Below are 24428 nucleotides of genomic sequence, written 5' to 3'. Positions count from 1 at the left end.
CGGTCGACCGGCATCTGTGGGCACACCGGTCAGACTACTCTGTCGACCACATGCGTTTGTTTACTATCTGCTTCGATCGCGGCTGCGGCGCCGGCGGTGGCCGCGGAGGACCTAGCCGGTGATCACATTGCAAATTTTGAACAAAAAGTTTTCTCGTGCGAACTTACGGCGGAGGCCCCAATCCATGTCGAGGCGCGCGGTAAGTGAGGCGCGTGGCGCGGCGTCTGCGAAGCGACTGCCGCGTCCTGCGCCCGCACGTTCCCTCTCATGTATTCCCATTGTGAACCGCTGCGAGCATTGTCCGGTCCAAGAAAAACCTTCTCGCGGATATAGTCACAACACACACAAACCACCAACTAAATGCTATTATTAAATTAAGTTTCTCTGAGAAAAGACTTCTACGATACCTACATCGAGATTGGAGGGATTGGTTGTCCCGTTAAGGTAGCAAACTTTATAAATGATTGGTCTTTCAAGTAAGAAACTTTGGTAAGGGGTTGATTTTGGATTAATTGCTGATATTTTTCAATGAGCATTTTCGTTTAATAAAATCTTACACAATGTGTCAGTCAGTAGTGAAAATATCATAGTGGATTATCCCCGAAAGAGAAGGAAGCGTATACTTACTTTTTGTATTTGCGATGCTGTGGTATGTATTTCACAGGTAAACAGATGAGCTACCATATTGATTTAATTTTATTAATAATTGTATATTTGGAAATTAGAAAATCGGAAAAACGAATCGTGCGATAACGATAAATAATTGAAATTATTGAACACTTTTCGTAAACTTGGAACTTGGAACCCTCTAGAGGAATATTCTTTATGAAGTTTTGAGGACAGGTCTTAAGCAAAAAGCCTTTTTACCCTAAATAATTTAATTTATAACTGTTCCTCCCCTAAGCATCCAGCCCGCAATCTATGTATCTATACTGAGTACTACAACTTCAGTTTGGACCAAAGAATTTGTAGGTCGGGCTTATTGATGAAAAAGCGTTATCGGACAATTCGTTACTTGCTCATTTCCCGTTGAAGATTCGATTTCATTTTATATGTCCATAAAATGTTCTATATTTAAGTATTGGACCATTGTACTTCTATACAAAGTCAATAGATGTCTAATATTAGGACATTATTTATCAAGATTAAATCCAATACTTTGACGGTTTTATGAATAGATTTGTTCAAAATTGGCAGTGAAACAAAGTCAATAAAATCTTTACCCTAGTTTGGCCTTAGACAGTCTGAATAAACAAGCTAAACAAACAACAAGGCTCTAAAACAACCATCTCTGAAATTCAATAAGCTAATCTACATGAAGCTCGATTTCATATTAATGTAGATGTACGTAGATCTGTCTAATCTAAACCAAAATCGGCGTGGCTTGATATGTATATGTAATAACGTGAAAGTAATTAGTTTGGTAATGTAGCGCTCTGTGGTATCCATAATAAAACGGATACAAGACAAACACATAGTCGACAATTATTATACACAGTGATCGGAGGTATATTTGCGAAGCTTGTCGCTAGGCAATCTTATATTTGAATATACAATTAACTTAGTAACTAAACGTGCTCTGTTATTTTACATACCGCATGTCAGGCAAACATTAACGAGAACAGCTCTTTGGTTATTAATTTTGCCGCAATGCATCAATTTTGCCTAACCTAGGTTTGTCTACGTGAGTACATGATTATGACCGATGGAGCCAGAACAACCCAGATCAACACAGGGGACAAATCTCATCTCGATATCTATCGGACGGCGAAAGATTCAATTTCGATATTTGCCGTGAAACAAAAGTTCACCAAGTAATGAACCAACTTTTGCTCTCTAAGTTGGAACGAATAGAATGTGGATCTGGAGACTATTTGGACTTTTCAGTTATATTGACATCGGACGTCTTGCGTCAAACTTTTGGGGCTTGGAGCAAGTTAAGTACACCGAACATCTGATGATATTATTGAATGAAAACAAAGACTAAACCAATCACCATCAAGCTATAGAGAGGTATATATTCATAGAGCATATTACGTTACGTACTCATAAACAAGCAAGTCTTTAACTTAATGATTTACATGAAAAACATGACTATTATATGCAAATCATACGCATGTATCAACGTCCTATTGGGAAATAACCAAAAAAGGTTATTATATAGACACGCGCGTGAACGTTTAACGTAAGTTGATACAGAAATCATAAATTGCATAGCCCAGGTAAAATAGTGCTTATCGATTATTTCAACAATTAAAATAAGCTTTACCTTTGAATCTAATTAAACCTTCCTCGAGGATTTTATCATAAATAATTAACATCATTTACGGTCTCGCTAAGCTGAATTTCGTCTGAAACTCATCCTGGTCCGCTGCTTTCATTAATTCAGCTTAGACAATTTTATATCTAAGTACCTATTAAAAACGTGTTATTCTCAGAGTCGGATTTGATCTGATCTTAAAGAACTGTTACTAAATTATACGATAACAACGAATAAGCAATAAAATCGTAAGATACTTTTTTCCTTTAATTTGGAAACAAAACATATAATTTGGAATAAATATGTAGGAGTCATTTCAGTGGTAAATGTGGTTTCGGTATAACGTACTTATAACTTACATCAAAATAGAAAGTGTAAAGCTATATCTTTATATGCTGGGAGACAAAACGATTACATCGCTGTTCGCCACGGACATTTTACGATTGAAATGTCATATGTGCCATTCCAACGACGAGATTGGACATCGCGAAATCGATTTCGTTGTTTGTTTTTTGTTACGTCTGTAGAATTCAAAAATGAATGTTTTCATCTAAAATATTTGATGTACCTATAGCCTTATATTTTTTTTATATTACTTGTGAATTTTGAATTAATTTGGAACTTGAATTTTGGAATCAAGTGTTTGAAGCAAAATATAAAACCACAAAAGCAATTTAAGCAAAATAGTTTCTGTTTTCAGTTAACCACAAAAGGCAAAACTCAGATCAAAACAACGAGTAGGTCTCGTAGGTCTAATGAGAAATTAACAAGCTTTGTTAATTTTAACTCACAAAGTCACTTAATTTAATATCATTATAATGTATGTTGAATTATTTCATTATAAGTAAATTAAATTAAATGTAAACCTACCTAAATTGACCTAAACCAACAATGGGGAAAGAAAGTTCGTTAACCGGTATATATTTTGTTTCAAAGCTATATACTCTCAGTCCCGCGTGTGCGACTTCGGACACAGTAGTAAAGGACGCACAAAATATACCCCGAGGACCATGTACCGACCGTACAATAAACGACTGTAGAAAAAAACTAAGTCAGCATTCTAGCCACGAATATACTGACTTCTCAATTCTTTTACTGGGACTTTAACAAATGTTTATTTCGTACCGGCGGCAACATTGCTTAATATCGAAAAAACTCCCGATAGCCCTTTCACAGTTCAAATACGACGTTACTATAAAACAGGTACGTGATCCGACCCAACATCTCCCTCACCTATAATACAGGGTATCAGAATATTTTCATATGACAGTACTAAAGAATTCATTATGTAATTGATACACGGCCTTTACTAAAAGTTTAAGTTGTTTGTACGACATGAACATTTTTATACAAGACATAATGGAATAACAAATAAAAAAGATAGAAATTGGTACAAATAGGCATAGCTACATCATCTCATGAAGTGAGTCTAAGTAATTTATAGTATGCAATATTGTTCAAAGTTCAAAGCAATATTCTTGTTAAACGCTCGTTTCTGTGAAAAGTTGCTTTCTATATGGACGTGTAACAAAATAAAGTTGCTATGATGCGCAACGTTAAATATATTATATTATCAGCATATTAGGTACTACATATACTACATATTCTTAGAGACTTAGAGTATATTGTTTTAACTCCAATGCTCCATATGGGTCAAGTGGCTCATGCGCTGTCATCTCATTTTCACTATGCACGAAGTCTAAACAACGCTGTTCTCTGCAGCTCGCTTGAGTAGCTAAGATAGCATTATTTTTAGTAAGAAAATTGTAGCATTTTTATGAAAACTGTAAGCTTTACGCTAAATTTATTTATCTTGGATATTGTTTAAAAATTTATATACAGCAACAAAAGCTCATATTTATTCAAATGCTTATTTATCGATGCGCTTAATGCATCCAACGCCACCGTCGACGTTGATTAACTTAATTTTCCCAGCGAACTAGCGTCGCTAACGAAGCGGCAAGCAATCGCGCCAACAAGTTTGCGTCGCTTACCATAAGCTATTACATTACGCGACAGAGCCAACGGACCAACAACCAAAACTCATTAATCACATTTTCTCAGTAAATATAAAAGTCAATTTCGCCTAATCGCCAGTCAATACCGCCGTCTTGTACAGGCGTTACATAATCTGGCACGCGACCTCGCATAATTTGTACACGATGGAACAACGCTCACTTGTTTTCTTTTTGTAGTTTGAATAATATCAGTTGTAACAAGAGGACGTCATTGTTCCTATACATTTTAAAAATCCATTGACTCAGTGGAATAATGAGTTGTTTGTTTAAAAACAGTAGGAACGTTTTTATCGTCAACAGCGCGTGTCTACATGTCCACTGTTGGACCATAGGTCTCCAGTACACACAAGGGTTTGCTATAATTGGGTAGGAGATCACGGTTCAAAGAGTTCAGACTTATCAGTAATGGTGCAGCCTGGTCTCTGTCAAATCAATAATGTAGTCCCTTGGCTCTTACAACACCCGCGGATTCTTAGAATTATGTTCATCTGCCACCATATTTTCATCACACAAGTTAAACAACGAACGAAATATAGCACTTTGAAGTCAACTGTTGAAATTATTAAACAGATAAGGAGCATGCAGTACTTACTTCTTGTCATATTCATGAGCGCGAGCGGGCATTCGTCGTCTTCTAAGATGTATTCCGAATTGTCGGTCTTGTCCTCCTAAAAACAATACACATTTAGTTACTTGGTACTTCAAAATTTCATAATCCTGTTCCTGCTAATCTCTAAAAGTAAGAAGTAAGGATAGAAAAACTTCGTAAATCCTCTTTCATACAAAAATTGATCACTGTCTCTGATCTCGTCTTCGATTTTTACTTAGCAACAAATCAACATTTGGTAACAAATCATAAAATAATGTCACTTTAAAAGGAAAAGGTTCACCTACAAAGCACTATTCTAAATTGTGCTATTACTGAACATTTTTCGAAAAGCCGGAAGAGCTTGCTGAAATACTTTTAAATCGAACCTGAGACTATCGACAACAGCCCTCGCTTTCACTGGTCCACCAGTGAGGCAATGACAAATCATGCATCAAATGAAACAAAAAAATAAAGTAAGTGCAAACCGATTTCGTTGTTTCATTCGCAAATGTATTTATCTTTCCGCAAAATGAATAGTTTTACATGAAGGTCAAAGGATCAATAAAACTTTGGTCCCTCAGCGCGGCAATAGCCTAGTTTCGGTCACGACATCCTTGCCCTTATGTACTCCATAGTGATTAATGTCATTAATTTCACTACTGTAATTATTATTACTATACGAATATAAGATGTACTATCAAGCCAATTTTCCTTGTATGGAAAACTATAGTCTGGAAGCGGCTTCGTCAGCGTTACTCGGGTAATATGTAGCTCATGTGTTATTCCTAACTGTAATCAAGTTTTTGCGTGTTCATTAACAAGTAGCTGTACTTTCATACATCTTCACAAACTTTTGTAGTTATAATATTAGTAGGAAGGAGGTTCACTAGGTATACTACTTTCTGACAAGTTGTGTGATTAGTTTTAGGTTGCTACCGCGACTGTGCCGGATCTTAATCCAAGTTCGAATTCAAACTTCTTGTTTCTCATTAGCTATAATACATAGCTAGATATATATAATAAATAACTAATTTTCCCATCGATTCCCGGAACCTAAAAAACTTGTAACCCGTGTTCAGATGTCGTTAATCGCAAACTAAACTAATCATGTACCAATTTTAACTTGGCAAAACATGATGATCTGTATCTGGCAGTCTAGTCGGCGAGGTACACAATCAATCTAAGTGATAGAATACTTGACTTCACAATACTTGGACTTATTACTGAGAAATTAAATTAAACTTTGCTTTCTTGACACTTGCAGTTAGCTACTCAACCTCAAACTATAAATGTTGACACTTTTATTTACAAATCTTTGCCTCTTAGGTAGAGTGGTCGCAAACGCTACTCAAGTAAGAAAGTTCGAGGTAAAAAGATTATTTTTTACAGGTTTTTGAAAAGAGAAACAAACATTATAATCGATTGGTCGTAACAAAAGTGGGTAATAGCAGTAGCAAAGAGCCTGTACTTGTGAGCAACATATAAGACTCACTCCCAATACATAAAAAATAATAATATAATATGTGCAGAATAACTAAAAATCACGGTTTACTCACGTATATAAATGGAAAGCGCACGCTGATCATGATGAAGATTCCCTCTGTGACTCGAAACTTGTAGAGCTTTTTTCCATTTATTTACTTGAGTAAACCGTGATTATTAGTTAATCTAGTATGTCTCACGATAGTTATTATAAAAATATGTGCAAGATCTCTATTTTTAGACTTAAAACACGGAGTAACATTACCTGCACGATGCAGAACTGTTGTGGATCTTGGTATGACATGCCATACTTGTCGAGTGTCTCCCGAAGGACGGTGGCAGCCGAGTCGTTGACTGACAGCAGTAGCGTGACGTACGACACGTCGGGCCGGAGTATCGAACCGTACACTCGGAGGGTACCACCTGCATCAATACATAAAGACTTAATAAATACATTGTACATTACATAATATTGAAAACTAAAGCGATTCCTACTCCTGCTTTTGAAGCCGGAGCCCCGGTTAACCCGGTAAATAACTTAATATTTCCTATTACCGTGTTCCTTTTCTTTTTAAACTGAGATTCAAAAGGATTAAAGTCACGCCTTTGAATGTCAATTATTCATAGATGAGGAATGCTTAAGAAACTTATTCATGTCATAATTCATTTATTCACAAATCGTCGTCATGAAAACACCAACTCGTACTAATATAGGAAGTCAACGCATGCAAGCATAATTTATTTCACAATATTAATTTAAGACGCGTGAGTTGTCTATGACTAGCGTGTCGAAGTCGGTGACTCATCAAACAGTCAATTGTCAGTATTAACTACTTGCCATTGCATGCTACTCACGAGGCAGATGTTCTGTTAAATAGGTACTACAATTTCAAATGTCAAGTTCATAGTGCCAATGTTACTTTCAATCAAGTCCCTATATACAGTCCTTCCTGTTTAATTATTAATTAACAGAATTTATTTGACTATTGAGGAAGATGGATCTATTGACTGGAGGTGTATATCATCATCGACAGCCCGTGAGAGTGGATTGCTGGACAATATGGGCCTCCTCTACTAAAGAGGGATTTGCACAAAGTTAATAATTAAACCCTTTGAACTTGTAATAAACGAAATTCAATTTAACCAATTTCCCTAATTTCATTGTAACTACGAATATTTTTACTTACCAGTTTATAAGTATTATAATCATTGCTTCCCTATACTAAAATTAATATTATATTAAATGTATGCTTTAGTTACCAGTATCAGGTCCGCCATCCTTAGACTTGAACTGCTGCAGCTTTCGGCCCAGCTTCTGTTGCCGACGACGACGCATCACCGCCTCGGGGTTACTTATACTACGCATGAAAGACGTCTCCGGCAGTTCTGTGTAATGCCAAAATATTTTATTAGAGATTCTATTTCTGGAGTTTGTTGTTTATTATTGTGTTTCGAGTGTACATAGTAGTGGCATTACGTGCCATAATGTGCACCGCTGCCTACCCCTTCGGGGATAAAAGGCGTGACGATATGTATGTATGTATGTATGTATGTAGATTCAATTTCTAAGTCCTGACATTGCATCCACGGGTCGCTCTCTACTAAAATCGTACCTTTTAAATCAAGTAGAACCCGAAATTAATATTAATAATTATAGCCTTATTAAACATCGCAGTTTAGTTTTTAGTCCAAACATTTTAAAATCTGGCATCAACATCACATGAATCACTTCATAACAAGTTTGCTATTTACGTTACGTTTCTGTTATTTTACGTTTTTAAGCAAAAAGATATGAATGAATATAAATATTTACTATGCTTATCACGTATCCAGATTACTTGAGCTCCAACTAAGTATATGCCTTTGTATAACAGAATGTGTCACCAGCTTATTGTCCTTGCAAGACAAAAGAAACAAGAATATTTTCCCTTGTGCATTGTAAACACATGAATCATAATCTTGAGAGATTCTTTATATAATCTCAATATTTATTTATGTGTTCGTTATTACATTTACATTGTAATGAGGAAGCGATGTCCGAAATGTATAAGTTTAACCTTTCGTTCATTGTGCCACATTTTGAAGACAAAGTATCGCTTCGAAATCTTTAACTTATGCTTAGAGAGAACAAAGAAAAGCTATATTATTTCTTGACCATCATAGTCATCTATTTGTTTATTGTAAGTATTATAAATTATAATATTTTATTCATCATCGCATTGATGGTAATATATTCTTTCTATAATAAATAAGTAGTACAGTTATGGTGGTCACCTGTATATAGTTTCTCTGCGACTGGTCTGTTTTCATCGTTCGTGTCGGATTTAAGTCTCGATAGTTTTTCCTTTTTCTTCAGTTCTTTCTTCTCTCGTTTTGATAGTTTTCGTTTAAAGTTTTGGTCTCCTTTGTCGTTCACAGCCGACAACGGGATCTGTAAAGAAAATTAAATTGTAAAACCTTTATAATTTTCTACTTAATATGACAAAAAAATATCAATTTAAGGACGAGGCCAAATTGGTGCGATGCGCTGTGTTACGTCGCATCATCGCAACGGAACAACGTATTGTATGCCACACTAGGATCACAGGATGAACTGCTAGCTACACAGCTGCAGCTACGTCGTCGTCGCAACCCTGGCGTTGCCGCAATCACTAATAGGGTCTCGCCTTTATTGTATTGTCGAGGGTATACCTGACACTGGCAGAGATATACCAATGTCTGTGCTGTTTAAGAAAGTCAGTTTTCATTCATATTGTCACAAAGATGATAGATTGGAATAATTTTAAAAAATACATTACCTCGTTGTTGCTAAGGCACTTGAGTAGGAACCGCCCCTCCCTGTCGTCGGCGTGCCAGTTGAGCTGCACCAGCAGGGGCTTCTCATGCGGCTCCAGTTTGCGCTCGTCGTCCGGCCCGTGCGTCTCCCACAGAGAGTACGAGCCCAGCGACAACATGCGCATGTCCGGACGGAACTTCTCGATTAAAGTCTCTGTCAATGAACAATATTTTTGTTTACAATACATTTACATACTAGAAGGATGAGGTTCAATTCGTAATCACGAGGAAGTCTGTCAAGTGCGGTATTTCATTGAACGCTGTTGTTAGCCTTGTGTTTGCAATACTATGTTTTCTATTTAGAAAGACTACATCAGCAAAGCATACCGAGATATTTAGCAAACCCTACGTAGTTAGAGATAAAACATTGGAACTAGCAAGGTTTGGGTAAACTAGGCTGTTCCTACATGTAAACCATGAGATAATACATAAACAGTTTCGAGCTTACTAAGTAAATCATCTCTAAATAAATGTATTACAAGACAGTACGTGCGGAAATTTACATTTCATAGATGTAGGTTAGTAACATACAAGTTGTTTATATTTTGTAATAGCAAGTTATCAACTCCGTTATCCGGTTGTGCAGACCCGTTAATTATCAAGTATGTCGGTATGTAAGGGGGTGACTAGTTGGCTGCACCACTCCGTCATAATTATCCTGAATATAGTGCCTTTTACAACGTTTTCTAATAGACCAAAGTAATTTAATGGCAATTTGCTACTTGTTGATGACACTACAGGGGAAAGGTTTTGATATCCAGTTTCCAAAAGCTAAACGTCATGTACTGAATTAATGTCGTCTTCCATTGGGAATAGAAACGAATATAAATAATTACGAAAGTTAAGATAACAATTTATTTACCATCGTTGATTGCGACTTTGCTGACACATGGAGAAGTGGTAGATTAATTTAAAATTAGTTACGCTCGAAACAAACGATGAAACTTTGTAGAAATTACGACTTTCGAACAAAAAAATGGTAACATATACTCTGGCTTTGTTATCGTAACAAATAAACAATCTCTCAAGAAATATTATATTTCAACATTTTCAACCCCTCGGTTAAATAACAAAGTTTGCAAATTAAAAAAGTTAAACAATAGAAACTTTCCTCAGAACAATTATGTGAATTTCTAGTCAGAGGATCATTTCAAAGAAAAGTCGGACTTTATCATCGTCAAGGGAATTGCTGGTAGCTACGTTAGTGGCTGCGGTACGGTGAAAACATCTTTACGTCGTTAAAGTCGCATTACAACTCAAATAGGCAGTCGGGTCTCACCTATGACATCGCTCACAGTAGCGTCGGAGGCGACACGAATACATTTCGTTGCTATCTTCTGACCTGAATCTTGGAAATAGAATCGCATCACACCGTGAAACTCCAGATTCTGAAAAGAACAACATCAGATTGCATAAATAAATAATTCATTCTTATATTCAACAAAATAAATAATTTATCTCATTTGGTTTTATGCTGATAACACATTTCAGAATACACATCGGCTGTATTATCTTCGCAAAATATTTATTTATCAAATATATTTGCATGACACGCTTTACAATGTTTGAAACAAAGGCATTGGTTTAGCTGTATTGCCTTAACTTTGTTCAGTATTTGTAATCTGGTAAGTTGGATTAACGAGGGATTAGATCTGCTTACAGGTAAAGACGTATCTAGTATTCTGAGTGTTTATTTTTAGAGTTAAACATTAATAAGATTGTGCAATGTCTTATCTACGAACTTATTTATACGTTTCTACTTACAGAAAATCAAATTAAATATAGATATTATTAGCGTTAGTGATTCAAAGAAATCCTTTTATGTATCTCGTATTATTTTTAGAAGACATTAAAGACAAAGCAATACTTGGAAGAGGAATAGTAATAATGGTTTATGCACAGGTAGGTCAAGTGGTGGTATACTAATTCCGGAAGAGATTATTTCCGGGATTAGCGGGGATCAATCGTCTTTTGAATGTCGTCACAAATTCGATTAATAATGTGTATCCGATCGTGTCCATGACCGCTTTTATAAGAGTCGTAAAAGAAATGCCTTAAGTACTTGATGTTAATACTTTTTATAATTATAGCAGTCATACAGACTTCGCCCACAACTCTTAATGTGTGAGGATAAAATACCTTTGTCTTTGCTCCAATGCTAGCGATGGTCGCTGTTAGAATTATTGAAACTGGCAGCCAGACATAAAATGATTGGCAATTAAAATATGTAGACATTACTGTTTTAATAGAGAGTCGTTTTTAAATAATTATGTTGTAAGGTCATATAAATCGCAAAATGGGAAATTGTACCTAATGCAGGAAGTGATAAGGTATATAATATAATGTTACCTCATTGGGCTCACTGAGCGCGAACAGATCAAGGCGATTAGCGTTCCACTGCTGGATCATGTTGCGGAGCGCCTCCCGCTCCAGCATTCGCTTGTCCGCCGCATCCATTGTGTCACAGTGTCACCGCATCAGTCAGCCTGGAATTTCACACGACTTGCATTAGTATTGTACAACAAACTCGTATAAGTTCAACACCATCATGCTTTTGATAAAGAAAGATTAAATGATGAGCATTTGCTTTGTTGAAGTGCAAATTTCCGATAGACTGTAGATAAGAATTTATTATAAAAAAAGATAATATGGTCGGTTATTCTCATTTATAAGGACTCGTTTCTTTGTTGATTTCCTATTAAAGTAAACACTTAAAGTCTGAAAGAGCTAACTTACAAGATATAAAGATAAATGTTTGAAATGTAAAATTATAAGTCCAGCAAGTTGTAGTGGGGATTTTTAATATTTAAATATCTAGACACACGGCAGTGTGTCCGCCAAGTTCGAGCAAAAAACCGACACACCGGCCGTGGGTTATATTACACGAACCATTTCGGGCCAAGTTCGACCCACCTATAAATCAAAATCTATTTTATCTACGCATATGAAATTTCTAGTATCTGTCGAGATCTACTTACTTATCTAAAATACAAAATTTCATTAATGTACCTACTGTAGGTCTTGAGATATTGACGTCAGAAAATCGCTATTTTTACTATACACTCACTGACTGACTCACTCATCAAAAACCTAGACCACTTCCAATGGTCGTATTGACTTGAAATTTGGCATGGAGGTAGGTCTTTAGGTCAAGGTAAAGGAAAAAATCTGAAAATGGCCAAGTGTGAGTCGGTTTTAAAAATAATGAAGGTGTAAATTCATACCCCTAAGGAACTAAAACAAAAAAATTATCTATATCTTCCAATGGTCGTACCGACCTAAAATTCGTTAGGAAGGTTTGTATTTAGTCAAAGTAAAGTAAAATAAGAAAAAAAGAAAATAAACCTTACAAAAATAAATGAAATCCCACCCAAAACATAAATGTGAAAGGCTGCCAAGTTCGATAATATTGGAATGCTTCGCCTATAAAAGAAGTGAGATCTAAATAAGTACCAAGTTCCATACACAGACCTCAGTTAAAAATGATATAACTTGGCAAGTTTTAATAGAAAATTATATACTTGACTCATTGCGTTTAGTAGGTTTATAACAAAGTGTGTGAAAACTTGCCAACTTGTTATATCATTTTTAACTGAGGACTGTGTATGGAACTTGGTACTTATTTAGATCTCACTTCTTTTATAGGCGAAGCATTCCAATATTATCGAACTTGGCAGCCTTTCACATTTATGTTTTGGGTGGGTGTTATAATTAACTACACCAATTTTCATTCATATATCTATCAACGCCTAATTAATTAGAGCGACATAAATAATCGAGTTATCTGAACGATTCTCATTTTGTGACCCAAAGTTATCATAACTTTTAATTGCTCAAAGATTATCACAAGTCACAGTAGATCACATTTTTCGTTATTTACATTAGTAACAGTTCCAAAAAATTTTGCGAAGTGGCAAACATGAATGAATTTATTCAATAAAATACGTATAACATTAGCTGATCGTTTTATTTGTCCCGACTCACGACAAATATGAATGTAAACAATTAGTGGTGAACCACACCTAAACAAATCGTCCTTATCAATGGTGATAATTTTTTAAATAAATAGGGCACCTAAAGATACAGAACATACGTGAAAAACTTCTATGTATATACAAAAACGTAAAACTCATCAGTTTTTGATGAGTTTTTGTGAGAAATACAATGATTCGGGTGATTTGGTTAATAGCGCAGTTCCGATTAAGCATCATACTTTACGAACGGTCCGATTGATGTAACGATCTTACGTATAGCTAGTAGGTACACAATGCGTGCCGATATGCCGACTGGCTCGCTAACGTATTTCGTTTATGTATAGTAAACATTATTGAATCAAACAAACACAGTGACTATGGCAACCATTGAATGGTGATCTTGAATCTAGGTCAAGCGGCTAAGGTTGTCAGGTAACTTTCTATTACGAAAAGATATCGTATTAATTAGCGATAAGATTTAATTGCACTTGTGTCTCGCCAAAGTCTTACGCGTTTATATTTTAGTTTCAATGAAAAACGTAATCGGTGTGGGCGGTTTCTGGCATTCATCATGTGCCGGTACACGCACGCTTCACTATAGGTATATTTATATCGTAAACATATGGCCCCGACGGTCATGAAACGATCGACCACCAATGCCCGTAAATTTCTCTCTCCTAAAAAGGTAAGCAAACGTGTGATTTTATACAAACAATCTATGTTCGAACATCTGGGGGGTCAAACATCTTGACCGTTCCATTAAATTATTTTCTGAAGTATATTTATTTGTATAAGAACAATAAAAATGTTACTCCAGGAATAAGCCTAAATGAATCAAACCCTGCAATCGAAAATTAACGAAATTATTAATTTTTAGCATTTTTCTACAGAGCCACGAACAAATTAAATACGGTAACAAAACAACTTATGTAAGGATTTTATTTATCAAAAAATGGTTCCCGCAGCCCTACAGTATTACTTAATGTACCTATGCAAGTAAGCAGCAACAACCGGTGCTGGCTTAAGTTTAGAATTACAGAGAAACATGTTCCTATTTCATCTCAGTTTTCATCTGAACCAGTTTATTAGTGTTAACTGTCAGAAACAGAAACAGCCGTCAACGTTGTTATGGTTCAGCTCGCTTCCGCTTTAGACGAACACAGCGTACGAGCCAACACTTGGTCCGAGCGAGGCACTGTAGACTGTAGCGCATTCAAAACAGTAATTGTTGATCAAAAAAATAAACACGCATGGATAACTGTTACTTCAGAAACAAACTATTTTCTACCACTGAACCAACATCGAAATAGATGTGAATGAAATATCTTCAAAATGACCAAACAACAGAATGTTATCCATGTAGTATTTTTGTTAGCTTAGTATGAATTTGCTATACAAATACGAAGTAGTCGTCTATGGTGCCGGAAATTCACGCTTGGACGCCGACCTTGCCTCTTCCTGGGCTCACCAGGAGGTGATCAGTCGAATAGTTCGTAATACGACATCGTTACCATGTCATTATGACTGTATTGATGTTCAAACAAATACATACTTGCAGACTTGGGTTATGGGTTGTTAAAAAGGTAGCAACAGAATAATAAATTCATTTGAAAACAATATTGCAATGCCTATATGTACATTCAACCATAAATAATTTTAAGAACACACGGTATTCCAGGAAGTTAACAACATAATATAACTATGTATGTGGTATGAGAATCTGCAAGAACGCAACACACTAACGTAATTTATGAGTAAACATAAACATTCTAGTTTTCATTGAACAGGTTAATTCTGTTTAAGTGCAGCGTGGGAACGCGTCGATTTATAATAATAAAGCGGGTGCAAAAACCATGGGCATATCGACCCCCGTGGCAAGTGCATAGGGGCGGAACAAGTGGACCTATCCGCGACGCGACACCACATTTGTTGAGCACCGTTGTGTAGGTACTTGACGAGCCTTAACGGTAAACAAGTGTTTAGTGGGCCTTTTTGTTTGGTATACTTTCGACTAAAATAAAAAAAAATGAAGGAAAGATTTCTATGACGAAGACGACGACAACGACGAAATTATGTAATATATTATAGAAAGTATTTGATTTAGTTGCAAACTAAACGTAATCTCATGACTTGTGACTAGTGCTAATGAGCGACACCAATGTAGAATAGCGTGGATTAAAAAAATCATCATGATTATTATATATGACATGTTTTCTTTACCGCTAAAAAGACAATTTTACAAAATGAGGATGCGCTATCTGTGTAATTGCGTGCACAGAGTGACTCCGATTACGGGAATCGTGAAACATGAGTGTTCGCGAGTCGTTGATGATCGCGACGTTGTACGCGGCAAGTCTGAGAACTTGGCCCCTTATGTGAATGCTCCCATGTCTGTTATGTAATGCGAGGGTACTGTTAGTCTGTCACGCAACGATACTAATTGACGGCGGCGATTTAAGTTCATCTACACAATTCACAAAGTTGCATTTGCTTGCTTGCATATGTGCATGCCCAGAAACGTCACACTCGTCTATCCTTTATCTTGAGTGAGGCAAAAGATTACAAAACCGGCTTTTGTATCATCGCTGCCCTCATTGCAAATGGACGAGTTTTTAAATCAAGTAAGACTAATGTCAACCTGCTAGTTCAGATATCTATGCAAAAGTTTGGGTTAAATTTTGAGCATCAATACATCGGCATCGGTTAAAATACTTTTTGAACTCGTAGACTAAACATTAATTTAAAATCACTAGCTGTGTCTGCGACTTCGTATGGATGGTAACGTTTTCCCGCGTCTCGATCCCGCGGGAATTCTTTTCTTCTGGCTAAAAACCTACTTTGTGCTTCGCAACCCAGTCTTTTACGAAAGTTCATGATGATTAATACCTATGTTACCGATGCCAAATTTAAATGAAAAAAATAAATAATAAAAATTCCTACTTAAATTAAATTTAATAGTATCTACGTAGACAGTCAACATAATTTCATTAATTTAAATAAAATTAAGAAGAAACTAATCATACTATGTATATTTATAACTACTTTAAGTAATTAAATTCGTGCAGTGGCCATCTAGGATTTAAATTTTGACAACACCATCGGTCGGTGGTTCAAGGGCGGTAACGCCCTTGAAAACCCTGAAAACGACATCCAATATGAAAACTGGCGGATTTTACAATTCTCCTGCGACAAAATACATAGACGTATCACGCGCCGCACGTGTATTGCAAAGGGTTTCAAGCTGATTTCAATCATCGGCCCTATATTTACAGCGCAAAGTCCACTGCGGGTAACCTAATATTGGACATATTTATTTTTGCGTTTGGTATAGTAATCGTGTCTAGGGATCGAGCCGCACAATTAAGATTGTTTTTAGTGCATATACTTTTTCGGGATAAAAAGTACCCAATTTGATGCCCAGGATATTAAAGTATAATTATACCAAATTTCATCGTAATTGGATCGGTATTTTTTGCGTGATTCTTGAACATAGACAGACAGACAAAATTTTGTTCAATCACATTTTTGGCTTTACTGTGGTTCTAGTAACACATTTTTTTTAATGTACAGAATTAACATTTCTACAGTTTTATTATATGTATAGATAATCAAAATTTTCACTACACTTCAAGGAATAATTTGTGTATAAAACGTCATCAAACGCCGTCTCGTCTACGAAAACACTAGAATAACGACTGCATGTTATTGTATTTAATAAACGGAATGCGAAAGCACCAAGCTAAGGCATTAGTATGACTCACATTCAAGGCACGCGAGACTCGTCAAGTACCGGCGAGTAAAGCCGCTAAGCTCTACCCTGAAGACCGACCTTCTAGACAAGGCAAGGGTTACACGAGTGTTATAAAACTTATATCCTTTTTTATTTAAAAGCTTTTCTCTTTTTTGAGATTTAAATATTTAAATGCCGAGAAATTTTATGTAAGACATTAATATGTAGGTCTAATAAGGTTCATGATATTTAGAGAGTTGTGAAATATTATTGGCCATCGACTTCGCCTGACATTGCGCCGAGCGTATGTGCACCTGCTCCGTACACGAACATTCCTTAACAGCGCTACGTGACTTTAATTCTATAGTTTATAGAGTTAAACCTATTGCGTTACAAAACAATAAATGGCATTACCCAAACTGTCTTTTAACTTTTTTATTTGTGATTATGACAAAATCACAAAATCAAGTTCTAAAGGTTCACGTTTCATTGACAAAGTGATAGTAGGGCAATATTATGGAGAGCACGACAAGAGAGAGGACGGTTCGTCAGCAAGTCTTAGTGCCACGTTCACACTAGCCGGCGACGAGGAGAAAGAAAAGTGACGCCACTACGAACTTCATCGGCATTCGCGCTCCAACAGATGACCGTGACCGAACGACGCGTTCACTCTCAACGAAAACGGGATTGCCAAGCATACGATTGAATGACATCGAAGTTTAGCAAACGTCACGGTAACTAGTTGAAACGAAACAGAATGTCTGTTCCGGTACACAAAGCCAGTTGACATATTATATAGCCATATCGACCAGCGGTACGTGCATGGGGTCGGTGGAGCCTGGCACCGAGTGTGCTTCGGAAAAGGGAACCGATTCGCCTCACGCAGGCTCTACAATAACAAAGCGAAACTGACACGAAAAATGTCATGTAGGCCAGATTGTATCAGTCAAAATCCTACTTATCTTTTACAACGGATACGGAAAAACGAAAGTTATTCAACGATTATTTTATTTCAATGTTACAGATACAACTGCAGGTAATTTCATAACACTCGAAAAGGTAAACCGATTTACAAGATAATCTTAAACAATGCTACGGTTGCCCCATTGAATATCAGACAAAGCAGAGATGCCATTACCAGCTATTGTTTACTATATCAGTTTTGCAAGTCAATAGTACCAATTCAGTGTTAATGCAAGTATAATTTGGGTGTTTGTTACGTTACATTTTTTAAGATATACTTCTTTTAATGGCATGTTGAACTGTTTAATACCAACAAAATAAGGACTCCGGTTTATGAAATTTGAATAACTACACAAGTTTAGTTTAGAAAAGTGTAGCTTATTATAACTCAAGCTTGAACTTTGAACTTTTAAGTTCTATTCATTCATAGTTTTCTATTTCTGAGACTTTTCCAATATTTGATCGTGGAAATACGTATTCTTGTGTACCTAGTTATGTAAAACCACAAGTTGAGTGAGAGTGTGTAAAGCGGTCAGTCAGTGCGAGCTTGGCGCGTTCCACTTGCAACCTAATTAAATTAGAAGCAATCGGCTCTGCTGCTGACGCGTTGCTGCGCCAATCCTAGTGCGGAGTCGCCCCCCTTGCTCGAGCGCCCTAAGGTCATTGTTCCTCCCACATGAAGCACCAATATGTAATTAACTGACATGTATGGAACGAAATGTATTACCTACATTATAAAACTAACATGAAAACCGATAATTGAAAATAGGAAAGATATATACAACAGCATCTCATTATAAAATTTTGAGCTAAATAGGTACATATATCGTTTTGAAATAGTAGCCACAAACAAGTGCCTGGCTTGGCGTCTGTCGCTTTCTGGCATCTATACTAGTCAGAGCGTAACTTTTGCAGCTCAGAATGCAACATGATACGACGAAGGAACAAACGAAAGCCCCGATGGGGCACGGTGAAAAAAAACTGGTTCTAAGTAGCTAAATGGCATGTATTGCGAGAAGTAGACGTGAAAGTTTAAACCGAGCTTAGAAAACTAGCCACTACTGACCAGAGTTATTAGACCTTATAGATGGGTACTATTGGGTATTTTTACTGATATTTTCTGTATTCCCACCAAACCATCAACAATTATAAAATTCATTCAGCTCTAAGTCACTATTATGAATGTAGTGTTCCGTAAAGTAAATAGTGAGTTTTGAAAAATAGATACTTTTGAAGATGTTTGGTTGCCCTGTCATAATAACGAATGAAAGAGCAAGGCTTCAGGGCAAGCTTATTTACGACGTTGATACAGCGGCCCTTGTGGTGAAACCCGCCAATAGAAGGTAAAAAGACGCAATCAGCGAGAGAAAAGCGCGCACATGCTAAGACGGAGGTGCAAGTAGCGGCGTAATGGAATACTTAAAAATTCAGGACGTCGACCATAGCTGTGACCTACTGACGAACGCAATGGTATTTAACATAACTGACGCTTTCTATCTACAGAATGCAGTACAAGCAATACGTAGTGAAGATCACATGGTGAAACTTACTTCGATACAGTACACTCGATTGGCTGGACAGCAAGCTGACTAGAATAATCTACGTCATGCTATCTGCAACAAAAGAAGAACAGTTTTAAAAAGTTCAGTCCACAAAACGATACAAGTGCAACGAGGTCATCTATCCATCAGCACAGTGACGATATCAATTGCCACAATTGTGGAGCGAAACCAAAATAATAGCGTGACAGTCACAATATTACACCGCCATAACGACTACTCATAAATTACGATCCATTGTGCAAATAAAAATAACGGAAAATCAGTTCCTACACTGGCAATGTTGAAGCTCGAAGTTTTGTTGAGAAAATTATTACAAACAAAGAACTGAATATGTTTAAAATTGAACATGTTCAATGTTCATAACATAAAATATATTTCAGTTTTCATTGACTGTCCTTCTGGAAAGTTTCCTGGATTCTACGGTACCAGCTTATACAAACTTTAAACTCTTGAAAACTCAAAGAATGTGAAAATAATTCGGTATTTAAGTACTTCTGCAAAGTCTGTCAAGTTTGAATGGGTGCTTAATTTGAGTTTGCTTTTTTTATGGATTAGCTTATTGTGAAATCTTTTCAGGGTTTAAGTGAGTTGCCTTTGATATCGTTTTTTGTGGTTGCCAGACTGTTGACTCACCGCTACATGGAATGACAAAGTGATTCTAAGCATTCTTGTATGTACCTATACAAGGTATTTCAATAGTTTCTATGATATTTAAAGTTCTCAATAGCGTCAAGAAGAATGTTATGTAAAGTAAGGTAAGATATGATACCATTGCTGTAAAACCAAGTAAAGAGCAGAGATAATCAGGTTCGTACCTGAATTCGTTTGGAATGATTGTATTCAACACGGAGCTACTCACCGCGTGCATCAATGACTCATTGAGGCAACGACCGGGTGGTACAAAATGGTTCATCCATTCTTCAGACACTTGATAATTACCTATAATATAAGGGCTATAAACGACATCATGATTTTCTCGTAGATACCTCGATTTTAAATTCTAATGAGGGCTTTATATGGGTTAATTTTCGAAACACCCTATCATGCGGCGGTTTTAGTCACCAGCTGTGAATGTTGCAACCAAAGATGGAAATTTTACTATCCTACCCAGAGCCGTATTATCCCTAAGGCAAACTAGGCAAGTGCCTAGGGCAACTAATGTCAAAAACGACCCAACGATTTTGGATTGAGATCGGTTTTCATAACGTATATGTAAATAGGTAAGTAGGGAATGTAATTTCGAGAAGATATTAGTTGGTTCTTTCAAATGTTATTTAATAGTAATCAGTTACGTATTACGTACTCTAATAAGAAGTAGTAAACTACATAAAATTAATTAAGAAAACTACCTTGTTTTCTGCCTCCTGGCAGAGTGAAAATAAATATTTATATATTATTGTTTTCCTAATTTATTCAAATGATTATTTGCAAAGAAACTGGCAATCTCGTGAGATCTCGAAATGGGCAAGATCTCACGACATTGTATTTCATATTATAACAAGATCTCGCTTAAACCTCGCGAGATTTGCATTCCCTATAGCTAGATAAGATGAGTGATGCCGCTTGCTGGAAGTGATTATTATTGGGACTTGAAAGCAATTAGTCGCACGTCGAAAATCGACTAGTGTACAATGTCTCATTATCATATTACCGTTCGATCTTCAAACATCGATTGCTTTTATATAGGTTGGTAGATATTGTATTATATCGAAGTGACAAGTACTTATTACGATTTACAATAATATACGAAGGTTATGTCACAAACAAGTACACATCGACCGCTTAAACCCATGCAAAGCTTATTAGAATGGAAGTCGCGTATGCAAAGTATTATATTCAATAGGCACAACTCCACGCTCGTGCTGGAGTATGGTAAATGGTAAATGCGACATATGCCTGCGTAAAAAGCACAGCTCACGCATAGGACCCATTTAGTATTAGCACGTGGTGCTTGGCGACTGGGCTTCTCCCAGTTGTGCACGAAGTTCCTGTCTCATTAAATTCCCGAGGGAAGTGGAACCGTCCCATTTTCTTCTCCTCTATTCCATGGGGAATTGGGAATTATTGTATAATCCGTGTTGGTAAACTTCAAAATTATAGCGTAACATATATCACGCAAAATTATAAGTACTTACTTATTTAGATATGGATCGGTGGAAGGCTTACTTACTGCATAATGTTATAGTACAGGTAATAATAGGCTAATTTTTTATTCCTAAGTTAGCAAACTTCCTTCAACGTAACTAATATTACTTATTATTGGGTAAGTATGTATTATTTAATTAAAATTATCAATACAATATTACGACTGTATTTTCCAACTTGTTATTAACATGTCAAATCTAGTAAGTGAACATGCAATACTTGAATGTCTTGAGTTCAAATCCTATGTAAGTATACAGATATGTATAATCATTTTGATATTGATATACTGAATTAAATTAATAAAAAATCATACATAACATCAGGCCTTTTAATCCCAGAAGGAATTGTTAGAAGTACAACGGTTAGTTGTGAGCTTATATCATGTATACTTACCAGACACAGTCCCAAACATCATGCTATTACTAAGACATTTTTGATAAAACAATAATATCATACAGTGGCACACTTTTGTTTAGCCGGAAAACTTACAGATTACATATTTAGTAATTTATGTTACTTACTCGCGCACTCAGAGTCATTTAATGGTTACTTAACCCATCCCTTATCAATTGTTTTCCATACAAAATCGTTACTAAGGAATAGTTTAAGTAAGCATTAAATGACTCTGAGTGTGGCAGTTATTCTTAGATAAGATCTGTCTAAAGAGATATCTATAGATTTACCTATATGTGTTATAGGTGCTTCTGCCAGCAGCTTTGGTCACATTGGCGTGGGATAAAAAGTTGAATAAGCAATCCAGCTCTTACCCTGTTTATTTCAGTGTGATTGAAGGACAAATATCCAAACAAACAAACTTTCATATATTATAATATTAGTGTGATAATGTGATATATACCTATATTTCATGTTTATGTATAAATTAAAGATCTTTTTAAATTTTAACATTAACTTAAAAACACCTTATAGTTTTATAGTTGAAGAAACTTGAATAGTTCATAACCTGTGATATGCAGAGTAATGCATGACTACATAGTTACTATAATCCTGACTTATACTGTTCCTGTCTAATAAATTTAAATATATAAAACAACACAGGGCTAAAGTATTAGTTTTAGTTTGAGTCAGTTAGAAACCATTGGATTCGTTTTAAAAGCGCAAAATATTGTTTGTATAAATATAGCTTAGGCATTTATTTATTTGTTTACATACCTATTTTACATTTTACATGTAATCTCCATACAAAACATATCAAGCCTTCTTGGTATGTGGATACCCACATATTTACTATTAGAATCCTTTATTAACAATTGATTCTTTTCATTTTTTGTAACAAATGTTCATAACAAAATAGATACTGTAAATAATATGCCTTTAATGTTAGCAAGCTCAACATAATAATAATTACATTTCTGAATGGACAAATAAATTCAATAAAGGACTGACACCCATTTTATGATTGACTAGTTTAGACTAGTAAATATCTACATGTTTACCTATTTATTAAAATTTTAATTGACGAAGTTATTTTGACTGCATGCTACTATCACTCAGACCAATTTCTCTTATCACTACCAAAAAATTATGATATATGGCAAGACCCGACTTTCCAATAACTTTTAACACTAAAACATAATAGGTATTACTTATCTCATAAAATTTTAAATTGTATTCTATATAAATAACAAATGGTACAGTAATAAAGATGCAGTCAAATTGCAGACCTCAAACAATTTTGTTTAATAATTTCACCCTTATTCAATTAGGTAGTTATTACCGATAACAGTTATATACTTTCAATTCCATTACATAATAAATCGGGATAAGAATAGCAGTGTCAAAATATTTATATTTAAACCAAACATTATCTGACATTAACTAATTTTTGTCATAATAGTAACTAGATAATTTCTAAAACTACTATCAGTTAGTTGTTGTCATAAGGGGCGGAATAATTGATCTAGATTATTAAAACTTTATTCCACTACATTTTTTGTTATTTTTGTGTTGTTTGATACAGTAGTTATTAGGACTTTTAAATACTATACAAAATTATATTTCAAATTCAGATTTACCTACTAATAAGTATCGTAAGTTACAGAAACAAAAAAACATTGAAGTTCATTCACGAAGGTTCAAATCTTCAGATCCTTATTATGATGTGTAATGTAATCACACAGATAACGTTACGTGATTAACCTACCTGTATCACGACATTCCGCATAGAGCAGTCTTAAAACTTTTAAATTAAAATTTTTGTCCTGCTTACCTGTCATAAAGTTTATTCTTCGAATCTACAGCAGCCACATATAACAACAAAGTGATAAACATCTATAATACACGACAACAATCACTTTTCAGAACTTTGAAATTAGTCAACAACTTTTTAATGTACTGCGCGACACGGATAACATAGTAATAGAACACACTTTAAAAGTTCGTTAAAGTATTCAAAACTGTAGTTATGTACTAAAATCACACTGTAACATCAAATAGAAACTTCTAATTTATATTTTCGAACACATTAAGTAGATGAAACTTTGAAAATTATCCAAAAATGATTATTCAACGTACGTAAGTTCACCATTTACATGAATGACGCTGACAGTCAGCAACAACCGTCTCTCTCTCGGTCTCCACAACATAGAAAAAAAATTCCGCACCTGACCATAGACAATAAATAGATTTTTTATTTGAGGATTTTAGGATTAGTGCACACGTTTCAATCCAATTTTTTGAAACTTATTACAAAAATAATTTAACATGATACAATGATTCAGGTACATTTCAATACTAGTCTACCCAATCTAGGTCTAATACATTTTTTTTTTGTATAAACAGAATCCAACATTCAAAATAACATGTCCGCCCACCCACCGACTTGTCGGCAAGTAGGATTATGAATAGGACAG

The 24428-nt window shown here is 35.5% G+C and overlaps 1 protein-coding gene across 1 annotated transcript in view; it reads right to left on the bottom strand.

Moving 5' to 3' along the window:
* Positions 1–24166, bottom strand: part of LOC118261877 (uncharacterized) — a 59805-nt gene extending 35639 nt beyond the window's left edge. The window contains exons 1-9 of the mRNA XM_050701555.1: positions 23786–24166; positions 19402–19464; positions 11534–11670; positions 10464–10572; positions 9148–9338; positions 8624–8780; positions 7610–7735; positions 6615–6772; positions 4871–4946 (exon numbers count right to left, since the gene is read on the bottom strand). Of these exons, the coding sequence (XP_050557512.1) occupies positions 4871–4946; positions 6615–6772; positions 7610–7735; positions 8624–8780; positions 9148–9338; positions 10464–10572; positions 11534–11641 (925 nt within the window). The 5' untranslated portion in view covers positions 11642–11670; positions 19402–19464; positions 23786–24166. The remainder of the gene's footprint in view (positions 1–4870; positions 4947–6614; positions 6773–7609; positions 7736–8623; positions 8781–9147; positions 9339–10463; positions 10573–11533; positions 11671–19401; positions 19465–23785) is intronic.
* Between the last annotated feature and the right edge of the window lie 262 nt (positions 24167–24428).

Source organism: Spodoptera frugiperda, chromosome 20, assembly GCF_023101765.2.
Source record: "Spodoptera frugiperda isolate SF20-4 chromosome 20, AGI-APGP_CSIRO_Sfru_2.0, whole genome shotgun sequence".
Classification (NCBI taxonomy): domain Eukaryota; kingdom Metazoa; phylum Arthropoda; class Insecta; order Lepidoptera; family Noctuidae; genus Spodoptera; species Spodoptera frugiperda.
The sequence above is the reverse complement of the archived record's forward strand: the minus strand, read 5'-3'. Positions and strand labels throughout refer to the sequence as shown.